This window comes from Pelobates fuscus, chromosome 2, assembly GCF_036172605.1.
Source record: "Pelobates fuscus isolate aPelFus1 chromosome 2, aPelFus1.pri, whole genome shotgun sequence".
Lineage (NCBI taxonomy): Eukaryota > Metazoa > Chordata > Amphibia > Anura > Pelobatidae > Pelobates > Pelobates fuscus.
The window spans coordinates 102026738-102045298 of record NC_086318.1 but is presented as its reverse complement, the minus strand read 5'-3'; the positions used below and the strand labels follow the sequence as shown (position 1 = coordinate 102045298).

Sequence of the window (18561 nt, the reverse complement as noted above, 5' to 3'; positions counted from 1 at the left end):
CATGCGGTTTGGTAGGCAAGTTTAAAAGAAAGTTGCAAATACAAATTTTAAGTAACTTACCCTGAATAATAAGTGAGGTTTCACAGTAACGCGCACTTTTTTACTGCTCTTCTTTAGCTAGAAAGCAGAACAAAGACAGTGAAAAGGTTACACAATTCACAATGCAAAATGCAAAATACAGAGCACAGAAATTACCAAGACAACAAAATATACCAGCCCAGGCACCACACTTCCCCTCTGTGAGACCGCAACATAAAAGCACAGAATTTCATCCCATAGACCAGTGCTTCCCAATCCAATCCTCAAAGCACACTAATGGTACAAGTTTGGTCAGTAATCTTACTGCTGATGTGACTACAGGACTGGGTTTAGAATCACTGTTCTATCACTGATTATTGTACAATCAAAGCTAATGGTGTGCCACTTGTTTCTTACCGCTGGCAATCACACATTTAATTTAAGGGAAATGACTTATGGAAAGCAGGTATTGTAGTGTACTGGTGTCTCACATAAATATACCCCTTAAATACTGATAAAATCACGCAAAGCGGATGACCGTAGAATTATTAAATATATTTCTGTAGTACTGGGATGTTGGACAACTGGTTACTAATTAACCTGGCAAAGCAATGCGAGAGTTTTACTACTCCCTCTTGTAGAATAAATCATTTAATTTAAACTTTTTTAAATTGCTGATCCAACCTTGCACTTTTCAATTTCTTCTTCAATCATCTCAACTATGGCAGAATCCAAGATTTGTAAATCACAAGATGATCGAGACAGCAAGCTCACAGGATGAGCCTTTAACCAGGACACAATTTCTTGGACCTTCTCAGCACTATCAAAACAATAAGAGAAAGGGTTGTGGGCATATCACATAGAAGTATCACTAGACTATTTTGTAATAAATGGATTGATTTCTCACCCATTCTCCTCAACTCCTGGCCAGATGTCATCCTCATAGAACACATCATCCTGGCTGTGTTTAGAGATGTATGTAAACAATTCTGGGAACCTTAAAAAAACAAAAAAAATAAAAATAAAGATTGTGCAAGGATTCATTTGGACCAGTCTCTGTTAATTTCATCAATCAATTCTAAACATAATTAAGAGGTCACAGGAGCTATATGCCCAACCCCCATTTCGGACTCTGAACATTGTTCACACACCATTGAACTCCTAAGTTACTTGTATGGACTCATTCAGCTTTCAATGAAAGTATTAAACTAGATGAACTGTACATATACTTGTGGGTACTTGAATAGAAAAATAGTTGCACGGTGGCTGCTAATTATTTGCAGAGATTTTCCCTTCCTTTGAAGAAAAAAAAAAAAAAAAAAAATGAAATAGCATACTTGGAGGATCGAACTTGCTGAGATAACGAGACAACTCAGCAGATCTATAGGGTCTACAGTAAAGGAAAAAAATGCTTTAATCAATAGTTGCCTAGGAATGTTTAATGAGATTTTAGATCCATAATGCATTGAAAAGATAGTTGGTCAACTCCAGTTTGGATGTCCATTCAAGTAAGCTCTGTTACATTGGAATTCTTCATAAATACAGAATCTCAATAATAATAAAAAAAAAATCTCCTATAGGCAGTGCCCAAATTTAAATGAAATTCAAACACAAAAAGCAGCACATATTTGCAAAGTCTCTAGAAGGTTTCCACTTGCCTATGTTGCCCTTTGCCAACAGCCATCAATGGTGAGGGAAAATAACCTTACTACACGAGTCAGTAAATGCCCGTGGCCGCTCACTGCACATGCAAGATATGATCTGGGAAAGACCTGCCTTTTGGGATCCCGGTGTTTAATTGGAGTAATCCTTTAAAAACAGCCCGAATCTGCACCAGTCACCAGATTAGCATCACTGCACAGCGGAATGGGAAGTGGCAATTGTAGAACATGTTCTGCCTAACACGTCACAAATGGATCAAGCATTTATGTGAATCACCAAACACTAAAACCCATAGTGATTTTTTACCTTTCGATATATTCACCAAGAAGTTGTTCTACAGCAGATGAATATGTCCACTCAGTTCCTACTCTCTTGGTGTACCCAGGAACTTCTTCATTTTTCTTATTGAACTTCAGATTTAGGCCAACATTAGCCCTCTGTTCTCCGTGAGGACTACAAAAATGACATGAGAATTATTCAGCAGTCAAGTCTCTTCATAATCAACATGAAATTACTACAACTATCAAAGTGATCACAAATAATTATTGTGTGAAAACATTTTAAGTAAAATAAATCAAAAACAAAAGCATTCCCAACACTACCCAATGCCAACAAAAAATTTAAATTACAATATTAGACAAAAAGGTAACCCATTTCCAGATTATTGATAAACCAAAAAAGAAAAAAAAAATTATATATATATATATATATATATATATATATATATATATATATATATATACACATACATATATACATATATATACACACACACACATATATACATATACATATACACACACACACACACACACACACACACACACACACACACACCCCCATTGCATCATTCTGGCACTAGTCAAGGGATATTTAGGATAATGCTATTCAACTTTTCCAGGAAAATTTAGACCTGACTGAGCCGACAACCCGTATATCAAATTTGAGAGAAATATATTTTATTTATTGTTTTTAACTTGAGTTAGGATACTTTTAGCCCTCTGGCTACTGAAGTGGTAATAAGAACAAACAAATAACTTCCATCCAATGTGGTGCTGCTTAAGAAATTCACCACTCACACAAATCATTCACTCAAGTAGCAGCAGACTGTACACCAGAATTAAGCAAAATTCAGCTTAGAACGCAAACGATTAGACTTTTTTTTTTTTAACCTTACTTTCGTTTGGATCCTCTGCCAATGAAAATACTCCCAGTAAACCTAGAAACGAGGTAACCATTCACCCCAAGGCGGCTTGCCAAGATATAACCAGGGTTATACTTTACAGAAAACTTCTACAGGAATAACAAAAACAAGCAATATTAGAGAAAAGCGAGCAGTTGATACAAATAGCATAATTTTGCCAGGAGCATATACAATCTGATTCTAAAATATCCAAGTACTATTTTAGCCTCATTGCTAGTTGTCACTTAAAAATGTCTGTAACACAACCACAATAGATTGTAACTCAATGTGTGTGAACATTTTTAACCAAAGACACTAGTAGAGAAAGTATAGACCTTAAAAGGGAAAGGTTCTTACAGTTTCCCCTCCCCCCCCTCTCCCTCCCTCCCTCCCTCCCTCCCTCGCTACCCCACTCCCGCAGTGCTGGAGGGGTTAAAACCCCTTCAGTCACTTACCTGAATGCAGCACAGATGTCCCTCAGTGCTGGGTCAGGCTCACTCCTCCCATGCCAACATCAGCTGGTGGGGAGACCTAACGTGCATGCGCAGCAATGGCCACGCTCGCATTAGGATTTCCCCATAGGAAAGCATTAATCAATGCTTTCCTATGGGGATTCCGGTGATGCTGTAGGTCCTCATGTGTGAGGACGGCCAGCGTAATTTAAACAACCAAAAGTCATCTAAGCACCCGGAAGTCCCTCTAGTGGCCATCTGATAGGCACCACCAGAGGAGGAGTTAACCCTAGCAGGTAATTATTGCAGTTTTTCAGAAACTGCAATTACCACCACTGTAGGGTTAAGGGACATTGCACCCAGACTACTTCAATGAGCTGAACCAACAGTGTCACTTTAACACAACAGGAGAGGCACCATATGAATGAAACCAGTAATAGCAGGATTTTCTTACATGCTGATTAAGTATTAAGGCATCTAGTTGTGGCTCCTGGGGAATGTTAAAAAGAACACGGACTCTGTTCTCACTAAGCACATCAGAAGAATCCTGAACCTGCAAAACACAGACAGACATGTTCATACTTTTATAAAAAGGAAGAGGAAATGGCTACAGTGAAATGTGTAAATTTATAGGTTCCAATGTGGAGTTTCAACAATATAACAAGGATGAATAAAACAAACAAAAAAAAATATAAGCCTCCATAGAAAGTAAATTGTAAACCATTACCATCCCGCTATCTGGAAGCAATAGACTTACAACAATGTGCAAGACTCCACTTTAACTTCCCCATAGGTCCTTGATCATACAGAAAATAAAGCCCAAATTACAATAATTCCCAGTCAGCCTCATACCGCAGAAGGAAGGAAGGAAGGAAAACAAAAACAAAAACAAAAAAAACAAGGCAGCAGAAGACTACATAATTATGAATATGTTTGTATTCCCAATGCTACAGCGTTATTTAAAATAAGCACCCGTTGTTAATTGTTTAAATAGATGTACCTCTCCCATGCAGCCATAATAAGGATTCCCCAACATGAATGCAATACTTCCAGGGCAAAAAAGTTCACCAAGAGTTTTGAATCGGGTGGAACCAGGATCAAAGGCAGTAATATCCTGAAAATGAAGAAGATAAAAATTTAAAAAGCCACCTCCCCTCCCACAAACCTGCATTAGTACAGGTGCTACATGTCCAAGCTGCAAGGTGAAATTGCACATTTTATCATATTTAAAATTTTAGGTTATATAGAAGGAGAACATAATCTTCGTTCAGTCCAAAACCGATTTCAAGCTTGATCAGCATATACTATTCAAAAATCAATGCATTATGACCCATTACACAATTATTATTGTTTTAAACAGGGTAAGTTAGAGCAGTACATTTGTCTAATTTAATACAAATTTAAAGCCAACTATGCATCTTTCCCTAAAATGAACATTCATGACTGGTATATGGAAGACCTAACCAAACTCTGTTCCAGCTTGATATTGGAAATCAATTATACCTACTATTGGAAGCAATCAGGGTTAATTCTGATTTTTCCTTCTTTGCTCAGTTAGACAGGCTTTGAACGCCATAGATAACCTAACCCGGGGACCCTTACAAACAGTCTGCATGACAATTGTTCAAGACCTTACATGAGCACTGCACTATAAATCACTATATCATTTACAAGATCAGTGTTTCATGTGCAGAAACAGGGCTCAGAAAACCACACAACTAACTTTAAAAAGAAATGTAATAATGACACTTATTCTATTCTCACCTTGACGATGGTCTGGTATGCAAAAGGAAGCACCTGCTTGGACCACTGTTTCTCAAAAGTAATTTCTCCATTTTGTGATAACTGGTACCGACGGCCAGTCAGCAGCTGAGCATACAAAACTACTGACGTCTCATTGATAATGACTCCCTTTCTCCTCTGATAGCTATAAAGAGAAGAAATGCAAGAGTTTGCCAACGGCACATCGTAAACTAGAAAATATGTAAAATGGATGCTCTATACGAGTACATAAAAATGAGATTCAGGGGGGAAATAAAATGTTACAGTACATAGAAAGAAAATTATCTTTATAAACTTTGAGGACTAATTTAAATACTGAGCAGATACTTCAGTCAGTACAAGTATTGCTCTTCACCAGGCTGCCTGCAAATAATTTACAGTTACATGTTTGGGTATGGTGAACTTTTACCATGGAGGATAAACTAAATCCTTTTGTTGCAATTCCAACTTACTGCTCAGAGATTCCCTGGACTTCCTTCACCCAAATGTTTTGCTCTTTGTCACCAACATAGGTCACTTTGATTGGTGGAACTAAGCTTCCAGTGTAAAGTGTCTGTGTTCCGTGAGGTTCTTCTAGATAGAATCTGAAAAGATAAAAGTGCAGATGCATATAGTGGAAGCAACCAATAAATTTATAAAATGTAAGAATTTATACCTGGAAAAAAAATAAACACAAAACATAAAATGCTAAAATTTCACAGACTTGAATCTTTGTTTCTCTGATCATTAGGATGGTCAAGTAATTGTTCAGCCTTAAAGGCACCATAAGAACCATAACCATGTAGCTATAGTTTTGGGGTGGATGCCATTTCCATTTCCTAGAACTCTCAAACGGTCTGTGCAGTCCAAGGATACCTGGAACCCATATAGAAAGTATGTATAACAGGGATTCAGGACTATTACTCCTGTAACTTAGCAATGTTTTATGAGAAGTATATTAAAATGTTAATTGGCTTGTGTTTTCTTTGATAAAAACCTGGCAGACAGCATGGACGCCAAAAGGATCATTAAAGGAGCATCAACAGTAAACATTTTACATGTTAACTACTTTTAGACGTGGACCTTTTAGTCAGCGCCAGTTAGTCTAATGGTCGTCTTTCTCCTCCGCTTCTGAGATCATAAGTCCGGTTGATCTCTTGTCCAATCCAATAACTATCATAGAAAAAGCATTGGGAACCTACTGGAAATGCATGGAAGCCACCGCTCTAAGCTAATCAATCAGTTACTTCTTATAGCCAAGCACTAAATCAAATGCTTCTCCAGGGGAAGTCTTTGCAGTGCTCCGTGGTATTTTGCTGTACGTGATGTTGCAGAACGTTTGTCTAGGAAGTTCTTCTTGTGGCAGTAATTGACAGTCAAAAGAGGAGTGGTTATGGCAAAATGTAAACATAGCTTTACACCACACAAAAGGGACAAGGTCTAAGCATGAAAGCCAGTTCATTAAGATGTGGTGCATAAGTGTCCCTTTAATTGCCAACTGTGATCATCAGATAATTAGTACTAAAACAATATATATTAAAAGGCAGAAACAAATACCAAACACATTAAGTTGGAATTACTGTAAGAATAATTAAGTCACTTGCTTTGTCTCTCCATCTGACACCGCGACAACCCGGGCTTCTTCCAAGTGAGGCCAGTTCACAAACACGGACTTCCCGAGCACAGCAGCGGCGACATTCTCCACAGCCTGAAATAACCCAAAATAAACTATTATTTATCTAAAAACAAAATGAAAGATAACTTCTGAAAGAACTGCACTGTATAAGTATTACCACAAGACACGTATGTGCTCTATACAAACAGAATATGTGAACACAACCCCAGTGAAAAAAGTATATAAACTTAAAACAAACCGGAACTTCCCTGTAATAGGTGAAGTATCCAGATAGGTCCCCAAAGACTTCCTCCCGTCTTCAGCAAATGTATATAGATAAAATAGGGGATAATATGCTAAATACAGATAAAATGGAAAAACATAGCGTTTAACTGTGTGAAGGTGAGTGACACTCAGTGAATTACAATTGGCCACTCACAAATTTTCAGATGGAAAACAGCCTTGAATGAAATCCTATCTTCACACTCCCATCATAGGGTTGGAATATGTAGCTCAGAAAGAGAAATATACAAAAGATGTAATGCACTTCCAGAATGTAGTACAATTTTTTTTTTTAATAACTTACATATAAGTATAAAACAAATCACCACTGGGCGTCATACGCGTTTCGTCCTAAAACCGTACTTCCTCAGGGACTTGGTACATCAATGACAGCAAGATTATGATAATAATAATAATAATAATAATAATAATAATCTTGTTGTCATTGATGTACCAAGTCCCTGAGGAAGTCCGGTTTTAGGACGAAACGCGCCCAGTGGTGATTTGTTTTATACTTATATGAATACTTATATGTAAGTTATTAAAAAAAAACATTTTGTACTACATTCTGGAAGTGCACTACATCTTTTGTACATTTCTCTTTCTGAGCTACATATTCCAACCCTATGATGGGAGTGTGAAGATGGGAAAGTACAGTGACCATTGAAGAAAGGATTTCATTCAAGGCTGTTTTCCATCTGAAAATTTGTGAGAGGCCAATTGTAATTCACTGAGTGTCACTCACCTTCACACAGTTAAACGCTATGTTTTTCCATTTTATCTGTATTTAGCAGATTATCCCCTATTTTATCTATATACTTATGTGCTCTAGCCAGAGATCGGGCATTCACAGCAGTGTTCCATAGTGATTACCGACAAGCCATGCTACCATAGCAACGACGGCAGCATCATCACGTCACAAGTGGGAGTTGAGCTTGCTCGCACACGGGATCCAGCAGGGCGCCGGTCTCTACAATCTGCACCTGGGGCAAGTCAATAAATTTCATACACACACACACTCGCAATGTATGTTTTTAGATTTCTGATCCGGAGGAAAGTCGCTAAATGGGACTGAAACGTTGATCTTTCTTTTAACAGTGTTGGAATAAAAGTTGAATTTTACTCAAGACCGTGAGTGCAGCAGTCTTCATTCTACAGTTAAATATTGGAACTCTGGTATTGCACCCATCCATTTGACTCATTTACAGCCCGAGTGCAAGGATCTATAGTGAATATATATATAGATCCATCTCTCTTTTATTAATACTATAAAACCATTTATACTCCCACTATAGCAGTCACATCAGCCAAGCACAAAGAGCATGTGACCTGCTCACCTGTTCTGTGTCAGCATCTTCATTATAAAGGATGTGCAAAATCATGTTTTCTCCTCGGCTACTCTGCTGGAAAACTTGAACACCAGACTTCTTCAAAGAATACTGAGCAAAATATGAACACAAACAATTGTCACAGGACACAAGGTATTGCTTTTGTTTATTTTATTTTTGGCAGTTAATAAATAAAAGCCTTATGGACTGGCTGTACTACATTGGTCATGTTATTAAACATTTGGGGTGCCAAGATAAGCTACCACTGAAAGGAGTCTCATTCATAAAATTCACAGAAAAGATAAAAAAAAAATATATATATATATATATATATATATATATATATATATTCTTTTTGGATTAAACCATTAACCCTAGCTCTTGAACACTACTTCAGCAACATAAGCATGTTTCACAATCTACTATTACACAGGGCATGTTTACAGATAGCCTGTTACCCAATAGCCTCAAGTTAGCAAGCCTACTCACCAAGCACTATCTGATCATTTTGCTATTCTCATACTCCTGTCTTAATTTTAGCTTCGACTAGACAGTTTATTCTTGTGTAGGAATGGGTTATAATAAAATCGACCTAGACGCATATCTATAACCTGTTACCTAGCCTGTGATATACACGAACACAAAATAAATTAAAAAAACGTGGTCTTTCTTGTTCGGTGTAATGCATGACTAACCCTGTATGTTGACAATGATGCCCAGATGTATTCTTAAATGTTTAAAATGTGTCTTTCACTGACCTCTCAAAAGTAAAGGAGGATAGAAATTTCCCCTTGCATACCAGAATCAATGCTTTATTCATATGAAAGTATTTTTAAGGCAAATAAACAAAGAAGTTACCTTGTGCTTAATGTGCTTCAAAGTAGGAAAGCCACAAAAATACAGTGCACTTTTGTTGACCTTTGTTATTTTGTTATTAACCATATCCACATGCCAAGCATCCAGGGAAATGGCTTTGTACCTAGAATAAGAATTTCAAAAATTTAACATGGATCGAACATGTAATTCCCAAATGACATATGAAGCCATCGACTATTAGAATGAGGTCGCCTGCACAAGCAAAACAAGCATTATAGGAGGTCTTACCTTCCATGGCAACGTTCAATGTGCTGGAATTTCTCTGGCCAAGGTGAGAAGTACTGGAAATCTGTCTCTTTGTCATACCAATATTTAAAGCACTCGCTGTGTTGATTTCTCTTCCTTTCATCATCTGTGAGGAAGCTATTGCAGGAATTCATGGCATCCAGCAATCGTTTCTGTAGGAGCCAGAGAAGCCTTAGCATACAACCCTGCCTCACCCCCTAGAAACCACCCATCAGATCGAATTACAATAGAAAACCCTTAATCTTCATAATTAAAAAGGATGAGCTCCTAATGGGCACTAAGAATCATGATCAATACAGTTTATTACAGTGGTTATGGTGCAAGGAGTCTTTGGGTGTCATGTTTCGTTAGATTTGACAGAAACCAAGGCTCGCTTGGCACATCAGTAATAAACAATCATTTCTGCCTTCTAGTTTTAAATTCACTCAACCTTGGATGGTTAGACGAATATGTAAATCTCCTGGAAATAAAAGAGACGACAGGAGGAGGGGCTATCAGATTAACATAAATCGCAGCAGATTTAGGTTGGGAAGATTTACCAGGGAACCGGTCTGCCACTTCGGCTTTACACATCATACATTGCCAATCAGAACTCTGAAGCGTTGAAAATTTTGTCTATAGAGCTTTCCTGCTTGGTATAAATGAATACTAGCATCACGGGATCCTTTTACAGATCTTCATCTACAATTTAGATTGTTCTGTAGTGCAGAGTGGAAGACAGGACTTACTTCATCGATGAAAGGGATCAGCACCACTGCTTCCCACTCTTGCTGCTTCCCATTAAGGTCAGTTTTAAAGTCTTGTGGGTAGTAATCAATTATTGGGGAGTCTTCATTGGTCATTAAACTCTGGTACACACAATCAGAGAGAATATATCAATGAAGGGAAAGGGGAGAAGTTATAATAAAAATAAATAACTGAATAAAAACCACTAACACACACACACACGTTACCTGGAATGCCCGAGGCAACAAGTCTTTACTGGCGGCTGGAAGAACAGCCAGCAGCTGTTCAAAGGGCATGAAAGGCGTTTCCAAATCAAATCTAAGCTTGAGGTGGCCAATATTTTGGATATCAGACAGGTATGGTGCATAATGGTAGGGATAGTACCTAAAAGCATTAAAAAAAAAACATAGGTGCATATGAAATCCAGAGTAAAAGCATAACATTGCAGTGTTTAACAATCACTAGATTTCTTCAAATAACTAGCAATCTGTAATGTAGAGACAGCTATATATATCGATCTATCTCTCTAGATCTATACATCTCACTGTTATGAAGAGCTGTAAAATAAATTTCATTTCCACACTTAATCTCAATAATATGTTAATGAAAGAGTGAATTTAAAAAATATATATATATATATATATATATATATATATATATATATATATATATATATATATATATATATATATATATATATATATATATATATAAATAAATCTATCAACTTTTTTTTGCGTGAGGAGTGTGTGTTTCAATTTTAATGTACTTTGAAAATAATCACCCTTTACTTCAAAGCAAGCAACTGCTCCTAATATATTCCAGCTGTGGACAACTAAATCCTACAATAGCCTACATTTAGAAACATAAAAAGATAATTCCTTCATGGCCTTGGACACAAGATGCTGAGAGATGCTGCAACTGTCAAATACAGGATTATGTTCCCCAGCAGTTTAAATAAAAGAAAAAAAAAGTGTTGTTTTTGTTTGTTTTGTGGCAATCCAACCTTGGTTTCTGGTTTAAATGGTTGGTCTTGTTTGTAACAAACAGGCAAGGAAGACTGAAATACTAAAAAAATGATTAAATAAATTTGCAAGCAGTGGCAATATGCTCAGTTGAACAAGTATCCCCTTACCAGCTCCAGGACTGGACTCCATGATAGTAATAGTGCAAAATCCACTGTATTGCCTGGACATAACATTCAGCCTGATTCGCCAGAAACTCACTTAAATAAATAAGAAATGATATTCATATAATGAATAAAACTGAACAGCACATTATAAAACAATTATAAAGGCAAAGAAAATGCAAAATAGAACAAATATGGGCACAAGTAAGGAGGTTTAGGAAAGAGAGTAGTGTAAAAAAATAAAAACAAACAAACACAACTCCCAACACAAACCTAGAAATGCATGATCAAATAAACTATTGTTTTTTTTAATTATTATTTACTTACTCAGATACAACTTCCACTCCCATTTTAGACATGTAGTACGCCCTCTTGTACTGTCTAAACTCTGTCTCAAACAAGTCCTCATCTTCTGGGTCTTCTTCTATACCTAGCAAGGGCAAACAAACCAAAAAAAATACAAGTGGCTGAAATATTCTTAGTCTAACTAAAACACGGATTATTTTAACAAATTTTATATTTAAGGTGAAATCTTTCTAAAAACAGAATTAGGCTAAGGCACCCTTTTTGAAACACTTATTTTTATCCATAAAATTGTATTATTATTGGCATTTATATAGCGCCAACAGATTCCGTAGCGCTTTACAATATAAAAAAAAATAAAAAAAAATAAAAAAATAGGGAAATTTCACAATAATACAATTACAAAAAAAAACAAAAAAACTTACAGTAACAATAGGTTGAAGAGAACCCTGCTTAAACGAGCTTACAGTCTATAGAAGGTGGGGGTATAAAACACAATAAGACAGGAAAAAAAAAATAAAGAAAAAAATAAAGGTAAAGATTGTGCTTGCTTTACTTTGTTACTCTAAGATTAAATATATACATTTGAACATTGTTTTTTGCATTGCATCTTACACATTAAATGTACTTACATTTGGGACTTTCCTCTCCATTATTTTCCAATGCAACCAAACATAAAGTGTCAGTAGCCTGCGTAGACATGAAGTTGGAGAATTAAAGGGTTACTCCCAAGCACCATGACTATACCAGTGATTTGAATTGGCCATGGTACTTGGAATCTGTATGTGCAGTGTTCTGCAATGAAAGTTTACCCCCTCTGCTGCTGGAGGCGTAACTCCACCTTCAGTAGAGTAATTAAGGCGCCTCTATCCAGCCCTGAACAGGAGTTCTGATGGCTAATTTTAATTATGTGCATAATGGACTTCTGACATCACACACAGAGCATGCGGACAACATGGGAGAGTAGAGGGGTGGAGGGAGATGTTCCAAGCCTGCTGCTATAACTACTGGTAGGGATAGAATCGCACATCATGATCTCATTGTGTGGAGTGTAATCAAACTGATTTTTTTTTTAATTTGAAAAGGATTATCAAGATAAAAAAAAAAAATCAATTAAAATAAATATTAATAAAAACCAAGTATATAGGATCAGAACTACTAACGTTGCCTTTCTTTTTCTTTCCATTTCTGGCTTCTTCAGCAGCTTGGCCTGCAGCCTCATTGAGGTATTTATTGCCCACTTTACTTTCAAACCACTTCAGATCAACAAAGATTTCATTGAAATGCTCACGGTCAAACTAGAAATAAGAAGTGCAGAATGAATGGCTGTCAGCGGCACTGTATATTAGCAGATACAAGCAAGAGTCATGCCAACATAACGTAATATATCTCTATCTTAGTCAACACGGATTTTCCTTTAGCAATTAGAACTGCTCAGTTTAGACTTCAGCGAGTAGTCTCAATTAGCCAGGAACAGGACAGTCAACAGGACAGTCAAAGACATATCTCAGGTACTTTTATACACAGTGTCCTCCACTAACATGGACAACCCTGGTTACAATATTAGTGGAGGGCACTCTAAGGAACTAGATTATTTGCTAAACTGAGCGATCATTAATTCACTGAAGAATTGCAAACTTAACACATAATGGGTAAACTGGAAAAATTCTCCAACTCAACTATATTCCGAGCTCATCTATTTTGGCCTTAAATTTGTACATTACTGGTGAATAACAATGAATGGTGCATTATGCATTTAGCTTCTGTATCCCAGAAAATGCTGGGAGTGTTAAATGGAGAAGAAAAAATAAATAAATAAATAAATAAATAAATAAATAAATAATACACACACACACACACACCACTGTAAAAATGTTCTTTTATTTCAATAATGAAGATCTATATACTTACAGCTGAAAGTTTAGTAAGATACTTCTCGAAGTGAACTAGGTTTAAATATCCACTTTCATTAATGTAACCTAGGAAGCAAAATAAAATCAAAAAGGTTTCGCCATGGTGACATTTAACAGTAACAGGTACAGCAAACAGTTACTTGACACATAACAGAAGAAGATATTCTTCAAAACATACCTCCAAGTTCTGGTAAGACACTAATGTAAGTTCTGTACAACAGAGGCAGTGCATCATGGTTAATATGCAAATGAGGTAGATGTGGAATAAAATCATTGCCTACAAGAAATCCCATTAAAATCCAATCATCAATTATTCTTTCAATATCATATTCAAATGAAATCTTGTTCTACAAAAATAAAAATAAAAAAAACAGAGCGTTAAGAAATCCATATTTTGCTACATTTAATTTTGGAAATCTAATGACATCATAAGGACATGATCGGCAACTCACTTTTACAGATGAAAATTCATAGTCAACATACTCTCTCATTAAAGACAAGTGAAGAAGGTGAAATGTAGTTTCTTCGGGAGCAGAAACTCTGGCATAAGATAAAAAGCAGTCTAAAAGTTAAATACTTTCCTATAAGTGTGAGAACAAAACTCTAGAAGTAAAAATAGCTTTAGTTTGGATTACAAGTACATGCGTATCAGCTTATGCTGCGGATTTCAAAAGATAACCCAGAAATATTCAGACGTCCACTTTAGAACGTCCTATAAAAGGGGACTGCTAATTTTGGCTCTGCATAGGTTTGTGGACTAACTGTAAACCAGTATATGCTCCCTGAGCATTAGAAATAGTCCACAATTGCCTGGAGTGACATGGTGAGCAATCTTTGTCACATAATATCTTTCACACGGTCCTATACTAGATTTTGGTTGATGCCTTAATGTTCCACTTCTAATTTTAACAGACACCTATGATTGATTAGGGAACAAGATGACTATGTAAGCACGGTTTCTCAGTCGGAACAGATGTCAAGTGTACATTAGCATGTTTCTGTAAAAAATGCTTAATTGTTAAGACCGACATAATCGCCTTACAAAAGCACATTAAATATCAATGTTTAAAGGGACACTTCTCCTTAAAGGTTAGAGTGCCAGGATTTATTGGCAGTTTTTCTATTCAATGTTAAAACTATATTAACACAAAATGAGGGTCCCTGTGATTACACCTGCAATGGTGGTGGTCATGGGCTTAAAGAAGTAAGCGGATACTCTCAGACAATCTAAAGTCTGCTGCCTTTCCTCCTCATTAGCCCAAGCAGCACAAAAAGAATGGACTGCAGGGGATTCTCGTATAGTATTAAACCATTAAGACAGTTTCACATTCCACAGAAGGACAGCACCAGAGGACTCGGGACACATTAACAACTTCAGTGAGATGAAGCAATTACAGTGACTACAGTGTCCCTTTAATGCCATTTTACATTAGTAGCAAAAGGATATTGTATATTACAATATGGGGGTTCTGCAAAAAGAATTAAATAAGAGGTTATAACCAAAAATTTACCTTTTTTGATTTTTCTTTCCACCAAAGCGGACCTCTTCTCTTAGAAGAGAGAAGTGAACTTCATGGCTTGTTAAACCAAGCATAATCTGAGGAAATAAATATTCAGAATATAATGAAGAATACGACCTTGTCAGAAATTAGCACAAATATTTTAATGGAGTGGAAGAACAAGGAAAGCAAGGGATACAATATATACAATTATAATTAAAAAGGAACACTGCAAGAACAGAAACTAATTCTGCATGTAATTTATCAAGTATCAAATCTTTATAAAGATAAAAAGGGGGGACAAATATACAAAACAGTGGCCAATAACCCAGCTTTGCATTCACAGCACCAGTACAATATTAAAGGGACACTATAGTCACCTGAACAACTTTAGCTTAATGAAGCAGTTTTGGTGCATAGAACATGCCCCTGCAGCCTCACTGCTCAATCCTCTGCCATTTAGGAGTTAAATCCCTTTGTTTATGAACCCTAGTCACACCTCCCTGCATGTGACTTGCACAGCCTTCCATAAACACTTCCTGTATAGAGAGCCCTATTTAGGCTTTCTTTATTTCAAGTTCTGTTTAATTAAGATTTTCGTATCCCCTGCTATGTTAATAGCTTGCTAGACCCTGCAAGAGCCTCCTGTATGTGATTAAAGTTCAATTTAGAGATTGAGATGCAATTATTTAAGGTAAATTACATCTAATTGAAAGTGAACCCAGTTTTTTGTTTCATGCAGGCTCTGTCAATCATAGCCAGGGGAGGTGTGGCTAGGGCTGCATAAACAGAAACAAAGTGATTTAACTCCTAAATGACAGTGAATTGAGCAGTGAAATTGCAGGGGAATGATCTATACACTAAAACTGCTTTATTTAGCTAAAGTAATTTAGGTGACTATAGTGTTCCTTTAAAGTGCTCAAGGGGAGGTTTAAAGGACCAATCCACACCCTAGAAGCACTTCAGCTTGCACAGGTGTTTTATGGGGAGAAGTATTCCATTTTAAGCTCAGCCATGGCTGTCAAACAACTAAGGAGGTTTGCAGCCTCCTTCCATTAGCTTCATTGAGTGGAGAGCGCCTGCCTCCTCCCACACAGACATCAAATAAGCACATCCAGCTCCTCTAGACCCAAGATCAAAAATGCACGCACGTCTCATTGAAAAGCCTCTGATTGGTTTATCCCTGTGAAGAGAATGAAGGTCTCTTTGGGGGGGGGGGGGTGGGGGGCAAAAAAGGCAATGTATGCAAAGGCAGCAATCATATTGCATCTTTTGCCAGCTCTTTTAGGATGTACCACCAATGAACACATGCATGTATTAATTCGGGTGTATCTAATAAATCGTGATTTAAACTTTCCCGATTTGGGGAAAATATCACTTTGACTGAATAAAACCACCATTATATCACAAATTTATGAGTGCTGTGGTGTTCTTTTCCATTTCCAAAATAGCAGACCAGATAAAATCAACAGCAAATGGAAAAAAAGTACAGCAGTCAACAATATGAAGAAAAGAAAAAAAAAAAAAAGAACACAAACAAAACCAGGTTGATTTTTCAAGGCGACATGATAGTCTGACAAGCTTAACATTTATTATGGGCAGCAAGGCGGAGTAATCTGACAGCTTCTTTAAAGAGAGTTACTCCAACCAACTTGACCACTTATGCTTTTAGAAGTCATGGTGGTAGGAGTTGGTATGTGCCAAGTTACTGCTTGAAAAGCTGCACCTACAGAAATATTTTCAGTTTTGTGCCAGGGACTAGTTGAAAATGCGACCTAGGCAGCCCAGAACTCCCTAATGTTAATCCTGTGCAAAAGTGGCTTCTGTCATCAGCACGCAATGTGCTCTGGCAAGAGGCATAATGAGGTTCTCTGTAGGTCGTGCATTTGCAATACTACACCTACCTGCTTTTGTTTAATCCTTCACACCTCCCTATAGTACCAAACCTAGTTTTATTTTTCTGTCGTTCACCCACCCCCCTAACACACAGAGCTGGTGAAAATTCTGCATTTGATTGGACTGCACAAGGCCATTGGTGATGACTGATAGAGGCATGAAAGGAAGGAATGGGAGGGCAACCTAATAATGAATAGTGCGCAACAGGGAAAACACATGTTTATCATGTTAGACTGTTTCTCCAATGCTTTTTCCACCCTAAACTACAGAATTAATACGCCAATAAAAAAAAAAAAAAAAAAAAGTCTTTAAATACATATTGAGCACAGATAAGCTTAACCAGCAAAAATAATCTCTCTTCAATAAAATGTTTCATATAATATTGGAAAAAATAAATAAATAAATAAATAAATAAAAAAAAAAAATAAACTGTACACCTGGGGATATTAAACTGCAACAAATACGTACCAAATCGGCATCTAATCCATAAAGGCAATGCCTTGTGTTTGGATCGTGATCTGGCTTTGTTTTCTCAGATCGTATAAACTCCATTATTTTATGCTCTCCTTCCCCTGGCGTCTAGACAAGCAAAAAATAGAAACCATGAGCACTTTTTTAGTACGTCCATAAACAGCAATGTGTTAGAGATCAAAGCAATCATCTGGTTGATGGCTCACACTTACCTCGTGACCAGACAAGTAGATAGACACTTCTTGCCAAGCCTTGTCTGTGGAAATCTTCATATTTACAAAATACTTCAAGTGCTCATGCAAGCGAGCCATGAATTCTGTGCCTATTCAGATTAATAAAATAAAATACCTCATGTTTTGTTTTTTCAAATCTGGACTGAATCAGAAAGATAGCGTTAACCCAATACAGAATTTTGTACATTTATAAAGTTATGCTCTTTATAGAGATACAACTTACCAGGTGTGATACAATTGGAGTCAAATCTAGCTTCTGTTGGCAAGACTTCTCCTTTCTCTATAGCTTTCTTTATTTTTTCTTCTGCCTCTTTTGCAGATCTAATGTGGAAAGATAAAACAAAGGCTGATGGAATCAAAGTACTGCATGCTGTCCTCGTAATATTTTTAAAGTCATTCCTTATAAATCAGATGTTTGACCTGTAGGTAGGTATGCAAGTAAAGTGTCCGTTTCAAGAAACAGCGTGGAGGGTTTCCTGCATCACTCACTGGACAATCGTGGTGTGTGCCAATCATACACTTCTCATTCAAGCTGTAAAACCAGTCACTAAGAAATATATGATTGGGCAATCACGTGCATGCATCGCTGTCCATAACATGACACAATGAGTTCTGCAGCTTGAGTACAGGATATTTCAGTTAGAAGAAAAATAAATAAATAAAGTAAATAAAAAAATGTTACAGCACAAACAAGAATAAAAAGTTCAGACAGATTAGATTACTGGTTTCCAGGAGGTTGCTCCTTATTTTGTCCTAAAATTGCACCTGTTTTGCAATATTAAATCTACCTCCAAGCCTTAAATAACAAATGCCTTCAAGAGTAGAAGGAAGCACGTTTTGGCCAGGTACTGGACCGGGCCATAAAATGGAACAGATACATTATTTTGTTGGGGTGGAATTTTCCTAAATTAGCTACAATGGTAGACATTTTACCTACACAGTAAAGTGTACAGTATTAATGGGAATAC

The 18561-nt window shown here is 36.7% G+C and overlaps 1 protein-coding gene across 2 annotated transcripts in view; it reads right to left on the bottom strand.

The window, feature by feature from the left end:
• The window catches only part of XRN1 (5'-3' exoribonuclease 1), a 55591-nt gene that overhangs the window by 18128 nt on the left and 18902 nt on the right, over positions 1–18561 (bottom strand). For both annotated transcript variants that reach the window (XM_063442505.1, XM_063442506.1), the window contains exons 3-28: positions 17817–17914; positions 17573–17682; positions 17358–17468; positions 15006–15091; positions 13947–14034; positions 13673–13841; positions 13493–13560; positions 12745–12879; positions 12214–12271; positions 11606–11708; positions 11285–11374; positions 10377–10533; positions 10152–10271; positions 9406–9575; positions 9160–9280; positions 8311–8412; positions 6681–6784; positions 5550–5681; positions 5080–5242; positions 4316–4429; positions 3770–3868; positions 2858–2973; positions 1987–2133; positions 926–1015; positions 703–838; positions 61–117 (exon numbers count right to left, since the gene is read on the bottom strand). In XM_063442505.1, the coding sequence (XP_063298575.1) occupies positions 61–117; positions 703–838; positions 926–1015; positions 1987–2133; positions 2858–2973; positions 3770–3868; positions 4316–4429; positions 5080–5242; positions 5550–5681; positions 6681–6784; positions 8311–8412; positions 9160–9280; positions 9406–9575; positions 10152–10271; positions 10377–10533; positions 11285–11374; positions 11606–11708; positions 12214–12271; positions 12745–12879; positions 13493–13560; positions 13673–13841; positions 13947–14034; positions 15006–15091; positions 17358–17468; positions 17573–17682; positions 17817–17914 (2944 nt within the window). The remainder of the gene's footprint in view (positions 1–60; positions 118–702; positions 839–925; positions 1016–1986; positions 2134–2857; positions 2974–3769; positions 3869–4315; positions 4430–5079; positions 5243–5549; positions 5682–6680; positions 6785–8310; positions 8413–9159; positions 9281–9405; positions 9576–10151; positions 10272–10376; positions 10534–11284; positions 11375–11605; positions 11709–12213; positions 12272–12744; positions 12880–13492; positions 13561–13672; positions 13842–13946; positions 14035–15005; positions 15092–17357; positions 17469–17572; positions 17683–17816; positions 17915–18561) is intronic.